Source organism: Stegastes partitus, unplaced genomic scaffold, assembly GCF_000690725.1.
Source record: "Stegastes partitus isolate 25-593 unplaced genomic scaffold, Stegastes_partitus-1.0.2 Scaffold658, whole genome shotgun sequence".
Lineage (NCBI taxonomy): Eukaryota > Metazoa > Chordata > Actinopteri > Pomacentridae > Stegastes > Stegastes partitus.
The window spans coordinates 30,985-53,515 of record NW_007578389.1 but is presented as its reverse complement, the minus strand read 5'-3'; the positions used below and the strand labels follow the sequence as shown (position 1 = coordinate 53,515).

Sequence of the window (22,531 nt, the reverse complement as noted above, 5' to 3'; positions counted from 1 at the left end):
TGTGCATCTTTCTGTGTGTGTGCGTTTGAAGTGACAACCAGCTGTTTATGTACTGAATTCTGCAGCGTCCATTATCCACTAAATAACATGAGCATGTAAAGAAACCAACCAGTTAGCCACATAGTGTAACTGCACGTCCTTCACAAAGATCAATAAACTCTTTTTTTTTTCATATGAAGAATTCTTTTTCCTTTTTCAAGCATTATGATTCAGTGTATTATTTTGATAAATACACAGCTGTTGATTCATTATCTGATGAGGGTGCAACATGAACAGTGACTGTGGGTCATCCTGATTAAAACGTCCTAAAGGTAATCCTCCCAACAGCTACTGAGACAATCTACTGGGATGCATGATCTGGGGTCTGTAAATACAATATAAAGAGTTTAACACATTTATGAGACCACCACCCAACGTCAGGTTTATGCCATAAATTAACAGCTTTAGTAATTACCTAAATCATTTCATATGTTTCTGTGATTGTTCATCCACCAGTATGTAGAAGCTCTTTAACCAAAGTGATGTTTTTAATGCTAACATATGATTATTATTCTTATACGTGAACATTAGTTTTACAAAAAACAGATAAAACAATACAGCACATTATTATTTCTTGGTTAAGATGTCAGATTATAGTCATTCACTTGCATTCCTGAACAGAAAAAATGACTTATAGTGGCTCAGATTTGGGTCTAAAAAGGAGAATTCAGTTATAAATTCCTCATTCCTGTTCAAAACATGAAGAGCTGAGTGTGAGTTAAAGCCCTTCATGATGCTGGATGGTCTACATATGCTGTATTTGTGCCACTAAATTCAGATAAACAAACAGGACGAAGCCTCCTACAGCAGCAGACGCCGTGACGACAGCCTTCTGCCTCCACCGAGGACAGAAATGAAGCCAACTAATTTCATCTTTAGCTTCCAACTTCCTGTGAAATAAAAACTGACTGTTGAGAGAGAGAGAGGAGGTGATTCATGCAGGGAACATGGCAGCGATTCACCAATTAGCTGCTGCCGTCTAAATGCAGCTGACAGCAGACGTCGCTGTGGTCTCACGCCGCTGTCCACTTCCATTACACAGATCAATTAAAGCTTTTCGTCTGATAACAGCAGCCAGCCGGTCGGCAGCTGAGGAAACCTGAGCTGTCAGACGTGTCATGTTGTATAAAGTCAGAGCACAGGGCTGCAGGTTCTGGCTTTTCTCTCTCCACTGTGGACCTGATTACTTCCTGGACACCTCATCGATGAGAACTACCTGCCCAGGTCAGACTAATGTGGAAGCTCAGCTTCACAGATTCATCCAGTAAACTGTAAGTAGACACACGACATGAAGTTAAGTCTGTTCAGTCTCCACGAGTAATATCCAAACATGAATACTTTTTTTTTTTTTTTTTAGCTTTTTTTAAAAATAAAGAACAGCCTTGAAGGCGGTTTATCGCACAGCGCCCTCTTGTGAAGCTTTTCATATTAGTTTTCACTACAACTGAATTTCTTTTTTTTAATTTGTAATTAATTATTTTTTTTCTGTCATTTAATTCCATAACTGCATTTTATGTCATTTTTATGCTTTCATGTATTGTTGTCACACACATTTTTTTTGTTTTTTAGCTAATTTAGTTTTGTAGCTATTATAGTTTTTTTTTAAAAATATATTAAACACGTTTTTATGTGAACACAGATTTAAGTAAATGCATATTTAATTACTACTTTGTTTATTTAAGTCATTGTCGATTAATTAAACCTAATAATTAATATAATTATGACTCAATGTGGGCTGCAGGGTGGCGCAGTTGGTAGCACTGTTGCCTCGCAGCAAGAAGGTTGCCGGTTCACGTCCCGTTGGGGGCACCGGAATCTTTCTGTGTGGAGTTTATATGTTCTCCCCGTGCAGCGTGGGTTCTCTCCGGGTTCTCTGGCTTCCTCCCACAAAAACATGTTGAGGTTAATTGGTGATTGTAAATTGTCCGTAGGTGTGAATGTGAGTGTGCTTGGTTGTCTGTCTCTAAGTGTAGCCCTGTGATAGACTGGTTACCTGTCCAGGTGAACCTGCCTTCACCCTGAGTCGGCTGGGATAGACTCCAGCCCCCCACGACCCTAGTGAGGATTAAGGTGTGGATGGATGACTCAATGTGCCCATAAATTAATATGTTTTTTAAACTAATAAAATGTTAATAATATTCTACATTCCTAGACGTGAGGTCCTAAAAGTGAGGTCCTAGTGATGGGATTCTAGAAGTTGGATCTTAGAAATGAGGTCATAAAAGTGGAGCTCTAGAGGTGGGATCCCAGAAGGTCGGTCCTAGAAGTGGGGTCCTAAAGGTGGAGTCCTGGAAGTGGGGTCCTAGAAGTGGGGTCCTAAAGGTGGAGTCCTGGAAGTGGGGTCCTAGAAGTGGGGCCCTGAGAGTGCAGCCTCTGCAGACACCGCCTGGACAACACTGACACCTGGTGTCCATTCAGTAAAAACACAGCAGCCTGCCCAACTTACAGAAACTCTTTCACTGTTTTCTTTCTGTCTGTAAAAGAAAACATAAAGGAAGCAGTGACCTGTAGCCGCCTGTGTGCACTCCTGGATGCTGGAGGTAAATGGCGACACATTGCATTTATCCAACAGACACATGACTCTGCTCGGAGGTCTAATCTCCGCCCTGAGCAGCCGGCGGCCGGTGCCGGAGGAGGAACCGAGGCGCCCCCTGCTGCTGCTGCTGCTGCTGCCGGCGGGCCAGAGGAGGAAGGGGAGGAGAGAGGGAAGCCAGGAGGAAACCCGCGACAGCACCAGGAGTTTCTTGGAGGATCCTGCGGTTGACCGAAGCCCCGATTATGGAGTAGGAGAGCGGGGACGCGGTGCCGGACTGCGCTGGCGGGACTTGGAGGTGAGCCCGGTTCGTCCGGTTCTCCGCAGGGCAGGAGGGGGTCCGGACTCAGGGAGGGAAGCTGCAGGATCTGAGCATGAAGTGTGTTGAGCTGTTTACTCCAGAGAAAACCCTGAACAGGAGAACTATTAGTCTGCGTTCTGGACTGAAATCTGCTTCACTGACATAAACACAATAATCATCTAATAAGAAATCATTTATAATAATAATAAAAAGAGGGACACGTCCTCCTCTAGTGGGCACAGCTCCACCAGGATCCTGCAGTAAGATCCACCACAGATCAGAGCTGCACTGATCAATCCATTTATTGATCTGTGTTTATCTCTCAAGTGTTTTTTCTGTAATGAATGCCACATTTACCTTCCTCTGCTCTTATGTTGAACTTGACAATTATTTCATTTAATTCTGTCCTCTTAGAAAAAAAGAAGTTTTACAGACCAAAAAAAACGTATATATATATTTTTTAGTTACAGTAAAGAGAGAGTAAAACCATAAATAGGGATAAATAAGCAAAAATAGGCAGTAAATTAATCAGAAAATATAAAATGTGAATAAGAATGTGCAAATGTTTGTTGTTTGTTTAGTGCAGGTAATGTGTAAAAGTAAGAAAACAGATGAATCAATAATAAAAAACAATCATAAGTTGGAGGCCAACCTAAGAAATGGAAATAAATCTTTACACAGTGCAGGTGGTTTTCATGTGACCAGGTTTATGGATGCACGTCACACTACAGCTCCAGGTTCAGGTGTGTCTTCAAAGCCTGTAATAAAACCTCAGTGTTGCTGCAGCTCAGAGAAAAAACAATCAGTGTTTCTCGTCAGACGCTGCTTTGAGTTTTTGTCTCAGTCATGCTTTACTGCCGAACACTGAGTTGTCGTCATCATTAATCAGTAATCCCAAAACCCAGCAGTCAGAGGAAGTGTTACGCTTCATTATGTGTGTTTCTATCACAGCATCTATGAGGTTTGGTTAAAGTCGTGTCCTTAGTTTGTTGCAAGATTAAAGTTCATAGATAAAAAGTGTTCCTCCAGACTATGGTGTTTACAGTCTCATGCTTTTATAAACATGCTGCATAACTGAACAGGAAGCTCATGGAGTGGTTAAAATAACACATTTGTTTTCATTGGGGTAAAAGAGGAAAACTCAGGGGGTTAGGAAGCATGAAGCTGGTCAGTTTGTCTCGTAGTCTTGACTTGCTGGAGGGAGTCGGCGTCATTCTGAGATCAGTCGGATTCGGCAGATGTGCCGGCCGGTCTGGGAAGTCGTACCGAGTCTTCAGACAGTACAATAAAGACGAGTGAAGCCACCGTGATGTCACACATTGGGTGGCAAACTAAAGTTTTAAAGCCTCGAGTTTGGAATTTGGCTGTCACCATATTGATTTTTGGAGTAAGAACCGGAGGACATCATACACGGCCATACGACCACTATCACACCCTGAAACAGCTTTATCATCCATTTTCCTCTAAATGGGACCATCGTTTTCTAAATGAACACCGTGCTGTATTGAAGGAGACTTTAATCTACCGATTGAGACCATAAACTAATTAACATTTACTGAGGTAGTAAATCAGGTGACATCATAATCTCATAAAATCAGAACTCTTTTAGTAACTGGTGGAGTCGCCCCCTGGTGGCTGGGAGAAAGAATGCAAGTTTAAGGCCCTTGTGCATTGACTTCCCTCTACAGTCGATGAACTAAGCTCTGCTTTTAGCTCAGTGATAGCGAGTAAATTACAATAGCAACTAGGAATAGTTGGCAATTCAGTAAACTGCTGTTATGAGTATTTATGACGTGAACTGTGCAACGTTATTTCAAACTAACGTAGAACGCAACCGTCCCCTAATGATGACGAAGCCGCTGGAGTCAGGCGATGGCGTTACGCTGTTGTGCGGCTGCTTTCTGCAGCAGTTTAATGACGGACAGCGCAAAGTGATCAAAAGTTCGGCCTCACTTTTCTAGACGTATCAACCGAGCAGCTACATGCAGTCTGTTGGCAAGATGTCGAAGTGTCCTTGGGCAAGACACTGAGTCTCAAGTTGCTCCCAGTGCACCTGGCATTGTGGCACTGGTGCATGAGGTAACACCAGCAACCTCATGAAACCTCACAAGTTCAACACTCCATGAATATATAATGATAGCAGCTAATGCTAGTGCAGTCGTGGAACCGCTGAGCTACGGGGAGAAACGAAACTAAAAGTTCAGGTTACAACTCCAGTTCATGTTACACAGATAAGTCCATACAGTTAGTTATCTGCTGTGTCACAGTCGTCGATTTAAGCCCTTCTGTAGTGTTTCGGTGTAATATTTCCATGGACAGGCTCAGTCCAACCCATTTACCACCGCCAGGGGTGTCGAACTCCGGTCCTCGAGGGCCGCAATCCTGCAAGTTTTAGATGTGTTCCTCTTCCAACACACCTGATTCAAATGATCAGGATCGTTATCAGGCTTCTGCAGAGCTTCATGATGATCTGATCATGTGAATCAGGTGTGTTGGAAGAGGGACACATCTAAAACATGCTGGATAGGGGCCCTCGAGGACCAGAGTTCGACACCCCTGGATTGGTGAAATCCAAAGGAGATCCATCCCTGATAGCCACATTCTGATATGTAGAACTTAATGAATGCAATTTGCAATTAAGGATTAAACAGATAGTATGGTTGAGGCTAATGGGAAAGTTCAGCGGGTATTTCGTCATGAATCAAAGTAAAGGACGTGTCAACCCCTACGGACCAGAAATACCCAAAACTGTTTTGATGAATTCTAGTCAACGGCGGCAGAGATAGCATCCTCTGTACCAAAATGGTAAACCTTTTAACCGATAGTGATGCTAAACAACAATCATTCGGACTCGTCCTCCCAGTGCCGCGCTTTGGAGCTCCCAGTTCAGTCTCACCAGCAGTTGTTGACATCAGACTGACCCGACTGACTGAACGATGAATCATTTTTCTCTCTAATCCTAACGGAGCCAAAGCCTCTCCTCTGATACGAGAGGCTACGTCACCGTCGAGTGAAACATTATGCAGGAATGCGCCTCCATCGTGTTTTCATGTTTGGCTTTAGGCTCAGACTGACTCGATAACTTAGTGTGGACAATCCAGCGGCTGTTTTCAGCGCCCTCTCTCTCCGCTATTGTCCATTCAGCCGCTAAACCCACGGACCCTTCCTCAGAATAGAGGCTTTCCCCGACGGCCTGCTGAATTATTCATCTATTTTTGTCTTCATTCAACTCGGCACAAAAGATTGTTCTTCTCTGAGTCTTTTTATCTGAACATTAACGTCTTTATATGCGACCACACATGATTTCCAGTGCTAAAAAAGACAGCGTTGACTTTGTGTTGGTCTAGATTGTGGGTTGATGAGCCTTTTTTTTTTTTTTACGTGTGAACAAAACAGGATTTTACGAGCGGTTACCTGGTTTTCAGAGCTCTCAGAAGCTACAGTTTCGTGTTTGAGTGGCACGTCATGTAGCTGAATAACAGTCTGGGAAATAACAAGTCTGGATTTGTTGGGGAAGAATTTAACGTGCTCGTGTTGCCTCTGGCGAAAAGCGACAAAATGCAGCTTTAGCCAGTTATCCACACGGATAAACACCAGTTGCCAAAACCGCTGTTCTTCATTCTGGCTGTACGTATGGGTGTGAGTGTTATGACTGCTCAGATGAAACAATACTTTACTATCCTGTTGTAGCACCGTCTCTGTCACATCCCCTCTATGTGTGTGTTTACTAAAGTACTTGCCGTTGGATTTCTGGTTTTGAATGCTACTTTTCAGACATTATTTGGAATATTTATTTGTTTTATAGAGTTTAGTTGAACACTCATTCTCAGACAAGTATGCAGTATGAACGCATAACTTAACCCGTACGTACTGTTTGTAAGTGTCTATACCAGATTTTAAACTATTTAGAACGTCTGTGTCACATTAATAGCTGTAAATAAAACAGTTTCGCAGTTCCAAGATTCCCTAAAACCACCATTTTATTTTATTTGAGTCACACAGGTAGCTCTAATATCCATCTCAGTGGACACACGGGTCAAATCTGAACCCAAACGACCTCAGTGTACAAAAAGCTGTAGCACCTAAAGTAAAACATTTTAAAATGTATTTTGGGTCACTTTAGGACAATTAATCAGGCTAAAAGACTGATGTTTGGGGTATTTTTACTGCCATCAGATGTCAAAATGGGTCAAATTTGAGAGTTAAATCTCTTTTATTTGTGTGCTTTTATACTTGTGTTTGCACTATTTCTTATATGCACATTTTTATGTCTAGTATGTGTGAATCTCTGTGTGTACTGCTGCTGACAACAATGTGAATTTCTCCACTGTGAGATCAATAAAGGCTTATCTTATCTTATCTTAGAACAGAAGTGAACATTACTCAGGCTGTAAGCTGTCTGAGGCGTGTAACAGTAGCTGGTTGGCTGTAATGTGCAGTATTCTGTTCAAACTGGTGTAAAGGTGGTGCAAACTAGTGCATGCAGGTGATTTGTTTGGGTTTTTTTTCTCCATCCATAGGAGCTGATGTGGCCATTAAGGGAGACCCAGGATGACCTCTTCCTCTCCGTTCGTGTGTCAGCCCTTGAGTGAGTCATTCAGGCCTCATAATGACACTCAGCATCAACACTTGTATGTTTTAACTCTTCCTGACGTACCTTAGCTTCAGTACACTCACTGGAAAGGAGCCCTTGTTGGACCTTTAGCCTCTGTAATAAACTGTAAAACTTGGGTAGGCAGTTTTTTAAAAAAAACTACATAATGACCCTGCAGCAGATTGTAATTGAAGTGATCCGAGAGGAAACTGTTTGTAATCTTTAGAAAATCCATCCCTTGACAGGAGACTTCAGATCTTCCCCAAAAGCTGGTAAGATAACGTGTTAAATATGTGTCATATTATTATATGTGTTAAAATAAAACCTTAACTGAGCAGAATTAGGTCTGACACCTGTGAGAGGAACCTTTTTTTTAATCCATTGGACTAATTCAAGAAGTTTACTTTATGCTGCATTTTTTTTTTGCCTTTTCAACAAAATTGAAAGTAATATCAGTTCACTATTATGTCTGTTCTGTGACATAAAGTTACGCAAAAAAAAGTAAAGTCTGAACTCGACTGGTGCACCGAGGCTCGGCAGATTGCCTGCAGGTGACTAATTAATCCCCTGCTGCTTGACAAGCAACACGGACCTGCTACCCTAGTTAGCATCTGCTGCGTAAGACGGAGTCTACGAGGGCCATCTGCTGCACCTTGACACAAATCTACCTGTCAGACGGTTGAGAAGCAGCCGGCAGAAGGAACGGCACAGTGACCCCTGGATGCCTCCCGGTGGAGCTAAGCGGCTGAAAGCATAGCATAGTGTAAGATGAACTGGAGGAAGTGTCAGCGCTCTGCTGATGTTCTCCACACAACACATTTTTCACGGCCTCATTTCAGGGCTCCAGAAGCCTTAAGGCAAGTTAGGCAAGCAGCGTCAGCCTTGTTGTTGCTGCCGTCGCTTGGGTGTGTAAACTGTGGTTCAAACGAGGACTGACAGGTGAAGGGTTAGCGCTTAAAAGCCATATGTCTAGAGCGTAATCTCTCCTCTTAACTGCTTCAAGAGTCTAATCCACGGTGTCAGTGGTTTCCCGTTCTGCTCGGTGAAGCGCTCGACAACAACCTCCTCAATTTACTGTCTAATTTTGCAATAAATGAGATTATTGGTGAGTTGTTTCCTTCACTGACAGACTTCATGGTCCAACCCAGCAGTCTTGAGGTGAATCCAAGTGCAGAGGAGTGTTAAATCCAAAAAACATGTCTTGTACACACCCATAGTATTAGTTTGTTGGCTTCCACCTGCAGACGTGTGGGAACACCTTTTAATGCTCGTCATGCTAACTGGAACACCATGGCACTGGTTAGTCAGTGGGACTGTAGGTGTGTATACCTACCAACACCTCAAACACCTCCTACGCTGACAAAGGTTTATGGTATTGGATGAGTTACCAGTCTGTGACACCTAAATGATGGAACTATTAACAAACAGCATCTTTTTTTGTTTTAATTTTAACGATTATGACTTACGGCTCAGATAAACCAGAAATCCACTGACGCAATTTACTAGAATGTTTCCCAAGATCAATTTTTTAGAGACGACTTACGATATAGAAATGTCCACCTTCTGAAAAGTAGATTTATTTATACACTCACTACTTGGTTGTGGTTTGTTTACCACTAATGACTGCATCAGTGCGGCGTGGCATTGAGCTGATCCGCCTGTGGCACTGCTGAGGTGTTACTGAAGCCCAGGTTGCTTTGTCGGTACTTTTGGTTTTTCATTTTGCTGTAAGGTGGCACAGTTGGTAGCACCGTTGCCTTGCAGCTAGAAGGTCACCGGTTCGTGTCCCGGTGAGGACATGCGGGATCTTTCTGTGTGGAGTTTGCATGTTGTCCCTGTGCAGCGTGGGTTCTGCACAATATTGTCTCAGAAATCACTTTTTATATCAGTGTAAAATTTCAGATATCATTTAAATATCCAAGTTTCAAGCAAATCAGAGATGGTTGAAGACTCTGTGTAACTTGTAAAACTACACAAACTATAATAAGAATAAAAACCGTTCTTTCCCATCCCTCAGTGTCTTTATCTAACGGGGCATCCCACTTAGAAGACGACGAGGATGAAGATGAGCAGGGGGAGACCTTTGAGTTTGACGACGATGACATCGGACCTCCTGGAATCAGTTCTTGTTCTCCGATGAGGAGCGACTTGACCACAGACACGGCGGTGTCGCATCTTTATGCCAACACAAGTTCAGCCCAAGAGACACCACAGCAGGGCCTAAATGGATCAGCCAGTACTACCCCGGAGGACCAGAACCCCCCAGTGGACCACTCAGGTAAACCCATCGTGTACTTGACTGCTGTATTTCCTCCACATCAGAATGAGTGTTCTTTTGCTTGTGGATTGCCTTGAGCTGTTTTTTATCTTTTTTTTTTAATTTCTTGCCAGATATGGACCACAGAGAGCCACCAGAGGGGTAAGCTACCACAGAACTAATGACAGAACAGAATCATATTGTCATATTCAGCCCGTTAGACATGTGAAGGAAACTTTTAAATGACCAGCATAAAAACTGCAAGTCAAGCAGGAACACCAGTTACCCCTGAAATTTAACTTAAAACAAGTTTTGTGTGTAACATCATGAGTCATGCAAAGAGAGGCACAGCTCACACATTTATCCAAGTTTCATTATAAATAGAAACCAACCTGCATATTGAACTTGACCACGAGAGGACGTGTAGTTTAAGAGACACCAGAACAAAATCCACAACAGGCCGCAGCAAACATGCCGTCTGATTGAAATCCCAGAATGTAGACTTTTGTTTTTGAGAGGAATATATTCAGCGGGGTGTTGTTGGGGTACGACATACAGCACAGACTTTATACTAACGCTGCTGGGGTTTAAACCAGTCATCGTGGGCACAGCTAAGCTTTGTGTGTTCCCTCAAAATAGTGATCTAGAATTGTTTTTGTATGCAGGGAGACAAGCATTGTGAATAAAATGGACGACACAACCCAAAAGAAAAACCTGTGCCTGAATCCTTTAGTGCGTTATGCATTTACACATAGACCAGGAACTCATCCCCTCTCATGTTTCCTGACTCACTGTCACAGATTTCATGTTGGAGGGGACAAAGCTCACATTTTTGGCCATAAAACAACTCATGATCACAACATCTTAAGAACACCTCAGAGAAATTTATTCACATTTAGTACAAATCTGCGCTTCGGACTCCAGGAAGATCTGATAAATAAAAGGTCTACACAAAAGGTCACAACTCCAACATTAATCATGACGACATTTCACACAAACGTCTACGAGGTAAAATGATAACATGATGACATTTTATATTCAATATGCTATTTTCTCCGTTGCTTTCGATAGCTTTCCAAAAGTTAAAATGGAGAAGACGCCCGGTGGTCCTGTATCAAGCTGACATTTAATCAACTGTTTTATTGACATCACTCACTTATTATCGTATGTCTGTTTGTCACTCCATAATTACAGATTTTGATCAGGCTAAAATAACATTTTTAGCTTTTTAATATCTCTCTTTGTTCTGTCTTTTCTCTATAGAGCTCGATATATTTCATTTTTGATATGTTGTTGTGGAGCTACAAGAAGAGAATCCGGTAATAAAGTGATAAAAGTCTTTTAAAATGACCTTTGTTTGCTTGTTGCAGACGTTCAACCTCCTCCGATCTGGGAGTGACCGGAGAGTCCGAGAGCTTCTGGAAAGCGAACAGCGTTTATGAAGGTAGGAAACACAGCCGGCTCTGAAGCACACGTCTGTCTGTACGATGCTCAACAAAGTGAGGATGCTTTTATGTTTGCATGCATTCGGACAGGCCGGACGTCACACCGAGCCAAGGAGTGGCTCAGTGTGGTTTCAGAGCTCACTCTGCGATTGAGCAAAGGTACACGGCCTCCCTGTAGCGGTAGATGTAGAAGAAGAAAGCTTCTGTCCTTCAGTTAGGCTCCGTAATTTAGTTTGAAGTCCCAGTAATGTCCCAAATGGGAATCTCCTGCTTCCTAATTACCCTTCGTGTACCTAAACTCACAGTTCCCTCTCTTTGAGCCTCTTCTTTACGATGAATGCAGCCATTAGGTTCCATCTGTAGTACTTGTGAGATTATTGAAGTGTCAATCAGTTATGCTGAGTTGTCATATTCCTGTCTAGACAGGTCACAGCAACACGTTGGTTAAACCTGTTCTTCAGTGATTTCCTGTGTCATTAATTCAATCATATCCCCTGAAGGAAGTGAAGCTTTTATTGTAGAGTCTCACTGTGAGTGAACTTGGTGTTTGACTTGGATTGTTGCGCTTAAAAACTCAAGAAAAACCACAAACTCTGGCCTAAGTTTACTGGTTCATCCCTGTAAGTTCTTGAAAACATGCTTCTCTTCTCTATTTTATTCATCTATCACTGTTCGTTTGCCTTTATTGCCCACTCAGGTCCACATCTTATTAATTTTTGTTTTCCAGACTGTTTCAGCTCAATCTGTGGCTGTCTTCTAACTTAGCCGCTCGCTGTTAGCGTTGGCCGCTGTGAGAGAAGCTAGTTTCCTGGTTTGTGGTAACAAATTGTGTTTCTTGTTTAATTTTTGCTGCTTGAGAGACATTTGTGAGACAGAGGAGGCTGCATCAGACCCAAAGTATTTAATTGGTCAATAATGGCTCAATAGGAGTAATCGGAAAAAGGCCAAATATCAGCCACACCCACAATCGGTCTGTCCCTCATGCACATTATTTATAATGATTCTGAAAATAAATAAAAAAAACTCATGCAGTTGAGCAGTCGCAGTGACAACTTGATCAGATCCTGTAAAAAGTGTGGCTCAGACCAAGTTTTCTGTTAGTTGGTGTGTTTCAGAAACACATGAAGCCACATGGAGTTTTCTTTCACGAGGTTCAATCTGTTGATGATCTGCACCAGTTTTGGAGGAGATTAGAAACATTTTTGGCCTAAGAAATCTCTTCATTAAAAGTTGATCCTGCAGCTGCATCAGTTAGGATCCAGTCTAGTAATACAGTCGATCACAAAGTGTGTATATGAGGGTCAAAGCAGCGACGGTGGCAGCTTGACCATCTCAGAATCTCCTGAAGCTTTGAAGGAATGATCTTTGGCATCTGAACGGACATCTGCCTTTTTTTATTTCACTGAAATTCTGACATTTTTTGAATTTTTTACCCAATGGAAATGATCAATAAGCATGTTGGTAATTGAGCGAGACCTTCAGACGTCCACATCTCTTGACGTATACGTCCTGGAGTCGTCACATGTTCAGGGGGTTTTTAGGAGTTTCTGGTGAACGGAGAGAATGCAGCAAATTCTGACAATGTTTTGCTTAAGAGCTCCCACATTCAGGATTTGCTCAAAAATCGCAAAATTTAGAAAACACGTCTCTAAAACATAGGATCTATTTGATTAATGTTATTGTGAGAATAACATCTGAATGACATCACTAATGCTTAGAAAGCTTTCATATTGTAGTAGAAATGGGAGTTATGACCAATCAAAGAAAAGGTTATATTTACAGCCAGATGGACGTCTTGAATCCTGGGTCAGCTGATGAAGTTTAGAACAGTAAGAGATGGAAGTATCATCTACTGGTGTGGCAAGTTTCAACATCCTTCCATGTTGTCTTCATGCTGAAATCATTCTGCTCCTGACTATTATTACTAAACAGGAAGTTGTGTCGGGGGGTTTGAACTGAGCAGGAGCATGAAGACATAAAAATGAAACTTGTTTTTGGCATTATGGACGGATTTGGAAACACACAGGATGACACATGTTTTAACTGCATGTAAAAGGATTTCACAAAAAGTTAATATTAGCCACAAAAGCATTGTCATCACATTAACTGCTAGTTCTGTATTTCTATTCCAGAGAAAATAAATAATGCTTCATCACATAAAACACAATTACGTGGGACTGCTATCACTAAAAATTACATTTTATATTTAAAACGTCTCAATACTCTGAATAACTTGATGTTTTTATCCAATATTTAAACTGATGTTGTCATATTGTTTTATTTATTTATCAAAATTCTGATTTATTTTCTTAAAATGTCAGATTTTTCCTCTTTTGTTTTGTCTTAACAGCAGTTGTAATTTTGCTAAATAAGCAGAGTTGTGTGTTTTTCATTCAACCACTCAGGCACTGTACAGGCATGAGGTCATCAATAACTACTGTCAATATTCTGATCAGGTTGTTAACACTGATCAGAAGAACCAGTCTTTAGCTGGAGAATCACTAAACCTATACTGTAGCAAATGCATTTTTTTTTTACCTTCATATACGACTGCTGTTGAAATGAATGATAGTCAGTGGCAACCAGATCTAAAAACAGCGATCAGCATGATGTAAAGTCTGCAGGACTTTTGCAGCTACACTGTGATGGTGCTTTAAGACTGTCGTACTGAAACCAGTGGCTTCATTGTTTTCTAGGAAAGTCTTCTTTAACACCAGAAGGTGCTCCGCAGGAGTCCGGCAGCTCAGTCAGTATGCCGAGCCCACCAGAGGACGCTGAGGTCTCCCCTTCAGTCTGTCCCCACACAGAGTATTACACACCTGCTGCAGATACACCTGTCAACACAGCGACCTGCATCCCTGATGGTGAGGCCAGAGACCCAGAGGTCATCTATGATGATGTACCTGCTGAGAACCTGCAGCACCTCGTGGACGGTAAGCCTCCGAAACACTTCACAGCTTTGCTATGTGAAGGAGTTAACTCCTACAAACCACCACATGATATTAGAACCTGTAAATGGTCTTCAGTCCTACACCTAATGTTTTTAATCCCACCAACAGTCATTACTATTCTGGACAAACACACCAGCCTACAGATGATGAGTTCAGTGCATACAGCCTCAAGTATTACAATCAGAAGTCTCATGGTAGTAAATATACGGCGCCTTTCTACCTTAGTGGTACTCACTTTGCAATGTGTTTCTCATTCACCCACACGTCCGTCCACCAACGGCGACAAAGCTGCCATGCAGGGTGCTGCCTGCCAGCGGGAGCAACTCAGTGTCTTGCTCAAGGAGGGATCGAACCGCCAACCTTGCAATTAGAGGACAACAGTTGTATTAGATGGACTGAAACAACAGATGAATCTCAGTTAATGGTTTACTCTGATCTTTCCTCTTCTGCACGTAGACGTGGACGACATCTACGAGGACATCCAGGGACCAGACCACCGCAGCTCCAACAGCTGGAGCTCCAGTGAGTTCGAGAGTTACGATGAGCTGTCTGACAGCGAGGCTGTTCCTCCCGGGCGAGGCAGCAGGGTATGTGGAGATTCTCTCTAAAATATGAATAACTTATACTTTAAGAGATCCTGTAAAACATTTCACTGGTAGTGACTGAAGACTGAAGTAATACCTGTGTTTATACGGCGTGTTTTCAAAGACGTGTCACAAAGAGCAGCGATGCTGTCTTTAATATTGTGTTTGTGTCATTTGAATTCCACACTGGGATGTGACATGATGTGAGGGTTTAATTTAGCTGGTTTAGGTTGTAGCCTGTTTAGGAAACATGTTAAAAAAAAACATCCTTACTGTGTAAAAATCCAACGGTTGAAGCAGGTAAGTCCCTTCAGGCCTGTTAGCTCTGTAGCTGTAAGCTGCAGAACAATCAGGTCCTGCTCACTGTCAGGCCTCAGACCTGCACATCTGAACATTCAGCTTGGATGAATTTTGTTGCTGCTCTGTTTTTTTTTTTTATTAGAGTAACGGGACGGCACATATCCAGTAAACACTGGTTAGTTATGATAACTTCTGTTTGGTCACATCTTTGAAAAAAAAAAAACAGGATTGCAAAATCCTAGGACTTTTAGAAAAAGCAGCTCGACTTCGCTCTTTGGTTTTGGTGAAACTTTCTAAGGAGGGATCTCAAAATGCATGATAAGCACTTGATAACTGGTGTTGTGAACCTCGTGCTCTGTTTAGAGACGGCTGCTCCAGTTTAACATCGACGGCTGCTTTTCTCTCAAACCGTCTGTGTTCTCGGTCCAAACTGAGAACTTTTCTGTCCTCAAAGGAGCGTCCCTTAATCCTTCAGCTGCAGCTGGACCGCTGAGACTTGTTCTGAGGAGTTAGGTTTCCTGTAGGGCCTGGACTTTAACACGTTAACTTTGATTGATTAATTACAGAACAAATAACACGTTTAAAATAAACAGCCCATTTAATTGCACCTTTCTCAGTGCCCTAATTTCTGGCACACTGATGCTCACACTGCAGCCGCTAGGTGGCGCTAATGCACCTAAAGTTCATTTAACAGCTTAAGAATATGCACAGGATGCATTGAGTGACGTCGGCGAACAAGAAAGTTTGTGATGGAAGACGTGACCGCGTGCTTGGCTTGTTGGACGTAAAGTTGTTTGGGGTTTTTTCGGTTTATTGGATGGGAAGTTGTTTTTCCCATCAAGGCCTTAATGCTACGAGTCCAGAGGGGCGTTTTTGTCAAAATTTGCCAAATTTGCATAAAGTTGACGTCAAGTCTACTTTATGCTAATGAGCTCACGGGCGACGCGAAGCCTCGTCGCTCTAAAAAGTCTTAAAATGTTGACTATAATCGCTATGATTGCACTTTGAGTCGGCGCTAACCTGTGAATGTAGCAGACGGATGAATGAATACTGCGTATACAGTGTCGCTCGGCTTGTGTGCGGTTGTTCTTGTCTCAGAGTGTTGCTGGGTCTGAAGTGCAACAGCGTGCCGTGCGGTGCGGTAAAGTTCTGATTAACCCTTACTTAAAATCCACCCGGAGTCAAACAACAGGAACTTCTCGGGCTTTGATTTCGATCCACAGACCTGAAGAAGTTGCTGGAAGATGTTCGGTTGAAAAAGCTCAGTGCACTGCTTTGTCCATGTAGACGTTGGCCACAATGGGTGACCCTGGAAGGCCCATTTTTGTGCCAGAAAGAGAAGTCTAGCTGGTTTTTGCTTAAGCTATTCGAGTTACCGTGACTTAGATGATCGAGAACCTGCACAGACAAGTTTGCAAAGAGCTCTGAGACCATATCACGAACTAAAAAGCAAATCATTAAACGAATGATAAGCATGACTACAGAAGAAGCCGTTTCCTACTTTAATGCAGCAGAACACAACACTGACATATCTTTACTTAACCAAAACAGTGTGAATGCTGCCTGTAAAACCAAAACCATGAAGTGAAAGACGGCAAAATCTTCTGCACAGTTGAGGTTGAGAGGAACTGCAGAGTTGGCGATAATTCTCTGCGAGTTTATCACTACTGGACACTTTACAGTTTGAACGCTTTGATCTGTGAATATTTAATTTTAAAACTTCAATGCTGGTCCAACCCACGAATGACCTTGGTGGGGAATCACTGGTGTCGGTTTCTAATTCATGTTCGGCGTGAAGGAAAGCGGATTTGATGAAAAGAGGAAGTGAATTATTTCTGGCAGCCCCTCGCCCTGTCAGCACTTCTGTCTTCTGCTTCTGTCACCATGTGCCGCTGTCGCCTGTGGACTTTCCCCACTCAGCTCTTGTGTTTTGAAAATGAAATTGAGCGACTTTTGGGCGTGGAGTCGTTGTAAAGAAAATAAGTCGTTCGTGGAGTCAGCGCAGAGAATGTCTCTCAGTGTCTTGGATGAGTTGAAAGCTTTATGACAGAGGAAGGATTTGTCAGTAAGGATACAGAAGGTAGGTGCTCTGTCTTCTAAGACTACAATCATAGTCAGCGTAGCAGGTCTTCTCTCATTCTGTTGTTCTGGTTAGAAAAGGGGTCACGTTTCTGAGCTGTTCAGCTGGTGGCAGATGGTCAACCGGTGAATATTTATTGAGTTGACCATGTGTAGAAGCTGGGGTCATAGGTAGCAATCATTTCTGAGTTGGAAATACCCAAAGCTTGGTGGGGTCATGTCGGTTTGTGCATCTGTTCCTCGCGCCAATCTGTGGAGCAATGTTTGAAGGGCCATAACTTGAGAAATGCTAGAGTTAGAGTCCTGGAATTTAGCAGGATCATTGATATGTTCATATGGTCTGCAATGGTACAGCCCTGCTTTGATTGAATAATAGAAACCAGTTCTATGATGGTGCACTTCTGGTTAAAAAAAATGTCCATGTTTTCGTCTACGCTGATATTCTACCAACCCTAAAACCTTTATCATCCAACGATATGATGATTGATGATTATTTTCCTGTGATTGGCACCAGTAGGAGCCAGTCAGAGGTATAGTTTATGAGAAAAATGCATTTATGGCCAGTGTTTGAGGTTGCATTGAGCCGGTGTGATGGTGAAAATACTCCAGCAGTGTCCCAACTACAAGAGTTTATATCATTGTTACTGGGCTAAAAGAGAAACGATGGTTTTCCAAGTCATAGTCCTGCAAATACTTTTATTATGAGCCATTTATTGTTCATAGTTTATTAACCTACACTTCTTTAACTCTGTAATAGTTCAACAAGGAATGCTTAACCTATAGACATATCGGTTAATAATCGATTAACCGTTAAGACAAATCAAGTTCAGTAAACATGCTTTTTTAAAATATGGACTTCATGATGTCTGCCACTTGGTTGAAGGAACGCTTCCCCTGTAGAGTCTGGGTCACCTCGACTGATGAACCTGTGGTCCAGAAGTCTTTGTCATGGTGGCCCAGTGCGAGCTAAACAACGCTCTCTGCTTGCCAACATTGTCGACTACAGCGGAGATGTTTTCTGACACGCATGTTCCTCATCTTCTGCCTTAATGGAGACGGTTAGAATTAGACCTACTCACTAGACATCGAGGTGTTTTAGTGAACTCCTGGCCTCGGTGTATGATGCTTCTTCTGTTTGTGTTCCTGTGATCAAGCTGCCTGCAGACGTGTTGAGGCTAAAGGAGCGTTATGCCGTCACCAGGAAGGAGCTGGCAGTGCGTCTCAGTGCACCTCACGTTGCTCACATCCGACAGAGCTGTGACACGAAGGTAGGGTTGAAATAAAAACCCTCCTCATGTTTCTCTTCTGTTCTCCTCCAACTTTTTATGGATACAGGTCATTGTGAGTTTAGTTTACCTCACTTAAGGGCTGGGTTCAACCAAAAAGTGACACGCATTGGGCTTGATTTTACTATTAATTTTTAAACATACAACTAAGATATAGTAATAACAATAAAACACTGTTTTGCAAAACAGAATTTGTCGCTCTTTTGCTTCTGCAGCCACCTTGTCACACACCCTTTCTTGCCTTACTTTGCATTTTCCAGGTGCAGCAGTTGATGAAGGCAGCGAGGAACGGTACCAAGGACGGTTTGGAGAAAACAAGACTAGCCATGTTTCGCAAAGTGTCGTTCCTGCAGAGAAAAGACTCCACAGGTACAGAATCTGTAACTGGGACTGATAAGTTCACCGTACGTGTTTAGTTTAGTTTGTAGAAATGCAATTTGTTGTCACCAAAAACTGCAGAGTTTAAGACTTCCTTCTTTGCATACATTACTGTGCATGTAGAAGATCATGAGTGGCAGACAGGTGGAGTAACTTCATCATAAAGTTGACATCATTTTTTTGTAAATATTACGTTCTGCAAATATAAAACATGTTACAAGTGACAGTGCAGGAATGGAAAAATAAAAAAAGAAAGGCAATTAAAACTGCAGTTGTCCTATGAGAGCTGTTGTGTTTGATGTTGCAGGCGAGGAAAAGGATGATGCCGGTTACATGGACGTGTCGGTGTGTGAGCTGAAGCATCCTCCTCCACAGCTCAGCCCAATGCCGGAGGGGCTCAGCAGTCAGCAGGTGTGGATGTGAATGCCCATACGTTTGTGTTTTCATGTCGGCACAGGAAACCATGTTGCTGTAATGAACTGGTGTTTGTCTACATGCATTGTTTCCATTTTCTTCACTCTGCTGGCTCTCTTTATGGGCATTTGAAAGCAGCGAGTGTCTGTAATGATTCACTTTTGGAGACAAACAGTTGAAATTGGAGCATCCTGTTACCGGAACATACTTTGCTGATCTCTTTCTCTTGTGCGACTCTTTTCTTTTGTTAGATGTTTTATTAAAGAGCCTCGTAGCTGCAGGAGCAACTTAGAAGCAACTGGAATTAAATAGTAAATGAATAAAGTGTTAGTGTTGAGAAAAAAGAAACATAACTCTACTGAATTTTACTTCCAGTTCAGGTCATTTCAGGCCTTCATTAGTGACCAGCTGTTATCTGTTTACAGCTGTTATTGGAGACATGATTTTAATTTTGAAATTTAAGAATTTATACCATGCATTGTGATGTTGTTAAATTAGCATAAGGTGTGCTGATTACAGGTTCATTTGACCGTGGTGTTTGTTGCTCCCTCCTTCAGGTTGTCAGACGCCTCATTCTCAGCTCCATTCTGCAGAGTGAGAACAGCTACCTGGACTCTCTCAAAAGAGTCCTCCAGGTGAGTCACCCGTCTCCTCAGGTAAAAGGGCGCCGCTGCATTTCAGTGTGGAAAGACACTGTTGGGAAAAAAAAAAGTCGATTGGAACATATCTGGAGGTGTTATTTGAACTCAATTTCTGCAGTTCTTGCTCATAAGAAACGATAAAGAACCTCAAAATGCAAAGCGCATCGTCTGTTTCTGTGGAAGCTGACAGAAGCACATCTACAGTAGTTTAAAGTCGGCCTTTCTTGTTCTTTCAGGAGTACCAGAAGCCTCTGCTGGATCCACAGACCTTGATAATAAACCCCAAGAAGGTGCGTCAGATTTTCTACCGTCTGCAGGAGATCCACCAGTGCCATTCGATGTTCCAGATCGCCCTGGGATGTCGTGTGGCTGAATGGGATGACAGCGAGAAGATCGGCGACCTGTTTGTGGCTTCGGTCAGTTGCATCTTTTTATTTCCTTCATTTCTAAAGGAACTTTGTACTGAGTACATACAACACCCTTATTTTTTTTCCCTCTGATGGTTTTTTATGATCTGAGTGTCCAGAAGAGCATTGGTGTAGTCTTTTAAAAAGCTTAGCCAGCCTATTCTGTAGTGCATATTGGTCTGGCTGCAGCTGACTGGTGCTCAAATATTTGCATTTAAACCTCGTCGTTTTTGTTATTTTTGTGTTTTGTTTAAATGGCCGCATTTCAACCGTAGTATCTAAAAGCCCTATAAAAGTGTTCCTTGGTAGATTCCCCCCCTTTGTATTGCTTTTTTCCTTTGGTTAATATAATTTGGTTGTGTTGACAAGCGTTCACAAAAAAATAAAAACACATTTCCACAAAAAATGTCTATTAAATAATAATTAAAAATGTAAAATAACTGATTGCATGAGTGTCCTCCCCCTTCAAGTCCCTGTTTAGTAGAGAGCCTGTGTGGACAGGTCTCCATCTGGACACTGTAGTTTTACCTTATTCCTTTTTTTTTGCGGTGAGTAAATTCTCTGAGTCAGCCACTCTGCAACACAAATTGTTTCTGTGTAGCTTCAGCTGTTTGCTTCAGGTCATCGTCTTGCTGGAAAACAAATCTTCTTCCTTAGTTGCAGTTGTTTTGCAGACTGCATCAGGTTGTTCTCCAGGATTTCTCTACACTTTGCTGCATTCATTTCACCTTCAAGCCTTCCAGGGCTGCTGCTGAGAAGCATCCCCACATCATGATGCTGCCACCACCGTGCTTCACGTCATGATGCTGCCACCACCGTGCTTCACATCATGATAGTGGCAGCATCATCACAACCCTTTTCTTTTTCATTTTTTCATTTTTTTTGCAAAATTAAGCGTACCATGATTCAATGTTGAAAAGCAATAAAAGGGGGAAGCTCCTAGGACGGTCAGTACTTCCTATAGCCACTGTAATAATCATTATAGAAGCATAATAAGGCTGAATGTCCTGAGCATCATTTGACACACAAATGCCAACCGGACCTGTTCACTGTCTTCCAGAGTTGTACGTCTAAACTGCTTGACATTAGCCTCCCGTTACCTTAAAAAGAAATCTTTTTAAAAACCGTTAAATGAGTGCAAATGAAAATAAGCAGATAGACGGAGCACTGATGTCTTACTCTCTCCTCCACAGTTTTCAAAGTCCATGGTGCTGAACGTGTACAGCGACTACATCAACAACTTCACCAACGCCATGGCGCTCATCAAAAAAGCCTGCATGTCCAAACCCGCTTTCCTGGACTTCCTTAAGGTGCTCACACTTTGGTATTTACCCCACATGATCCAGTGTTTTCTCTCTTTCGTGTTGCTGACACCACTTCAGTCAAGTTTTTAGGCTGTCTGTCAGATGGAAGTGTAACGCCTGGGTTTTATCCCGTGTTTGCATTTTGACCAATGTATCTACAGTATATATTAAAACTTTATTAGGCTACCTGTCTAATTTGTCTTATAACTGTATGGAAGAGAGTGAGAAGAGAGTAGAGGAGCCCAGTGCATCATGGGAGTCCTCCATCAGTCTAAACCTACAGCAGCAGAACTAAGGCACGGTTCAGGTGATGCTGAGCAGCTCTAGCTATAAGCTTTATCAAAGAAGAAATAATTGACCAAGATCTGTCCTTTAACTCACACATAAAGCACACCTGTAGGCCGACCTTCTTTCACCAGCGTCCTGTCTCAGAGTGATGCTGAGAAACCAGTCCATGCATTTGTAACTTCTAGACTGGACTATTATCAGGACTTCTCAATAATTCTCTTAAAAACCTCCAGATGATACAAAAATGCTGCAGCCAGAGTTCTGACAGGAACATCAGCTTCTCCTCATTGGTTCCCTGTGAAATCCAGGATAGAACTTAAAATCCATCCCAACAGAGCCCTTCGCTCTCAGACTGCAGGTCTACTTGTGGTTCCCAGAGTTTCCAGAAGTAGAACCAGGCTCCTCTGTGGTGGAATCAGCTCCCAGGTTGGGTTCAGGAGGCAGACACCCTCTCTGCTTTTAGGATCAGGCTTAAAACTTTCCTATTTGATAAAACTTAAAGTCAGAGCTGCTCAGGATCACCTGAACTGTCCCTTAGTTATTCTGCTGCAGGTTTAGACTGATGGAGGACTCCCATAATGCACTGGGCTCCTCTCCTCTGTCTCTTTCTCCTTTCCGTACAGTTATAAATCACCATCTTCCTTTGTAGTTCTGTGTCTATTCTGTCTGCAGGTGTCTCTGATCTGTAGCTACACGTCTCTGATCTGCTGTCACCGACCGCCAAAATGTT

The 22,531-nt window shown here is 42.4% G+C and overlaps 1 protein-coding gene across 1 annotated transcript in view; it reads left to right on the top strand.

The window, feature by feature from the left end:
* The first annotated feature begins 2,823 nt into the window (after nucleotides 1-2,823).
* The window catches only part of LOC103363401 (rho guanine nucleotide exchange factor 10-like protein), a 36,940-nt gene continuing 17,232 nt past the window's right edge, over nucleotides 2,824-22,531 (top strand). The window contains exons 1-13 of the mRNA XM_008290156.1: nucleotides 2,824-2,870; nucleotides 7,394-7,461; nucleotides 9,485-9,745; nucleotides 9,859-9,886; nucleotides 11,095-11,168; nucleotides 13,866-14,102; nucleotides 14,577-14,707; nucleotides 18,238-18,351; nucleotides 18,630-18,738; nucleotides 19,055-19,158; nucleotides 19,719-19,796; nucleotides 20,039-20,218; nucleotides 21,403-21,581. Of these exons, the coding sequence (XP_008288378.1) occupies nucleotides 7,425-7,461; nucleotides 9,485-9,745; nucleotides 9,859-9,886; nucleotides 11,095-11,168; nucleotides 13,866-14,102; nucleotides 14,577-14,707; nucleotides 18,238-18,351; nucleotides 18,630-18,738; nucleotides 19,055-19,158; nucleotides 19,719-19,796; nucleotides 20,039-20,218; nucleotides 21,403-21,581 (1,532 nt within the window). The 5' untranslated portion in view covers nucleotides 2,824-2,870; nucleotides 7,394-7,424. The remainder of the gene's footprint in view (nucleotides 2,871-7,393; nucleotides 7,462-9,484; nucleotides 9,746-9,858; nucleotides 9,887-11,094; nucleotides 11,169-13,865; nucleotides 14,103-14,576; nucleotides 14,708-18,237; nucleotides 18,352-18,629; nucleotides 18,739-19,054; nucleotides 19,159-19,718; nucleotides 19,797-20,038; nucleotides 20,219-21,402; nucleotides 21,582-22,531) is intronic.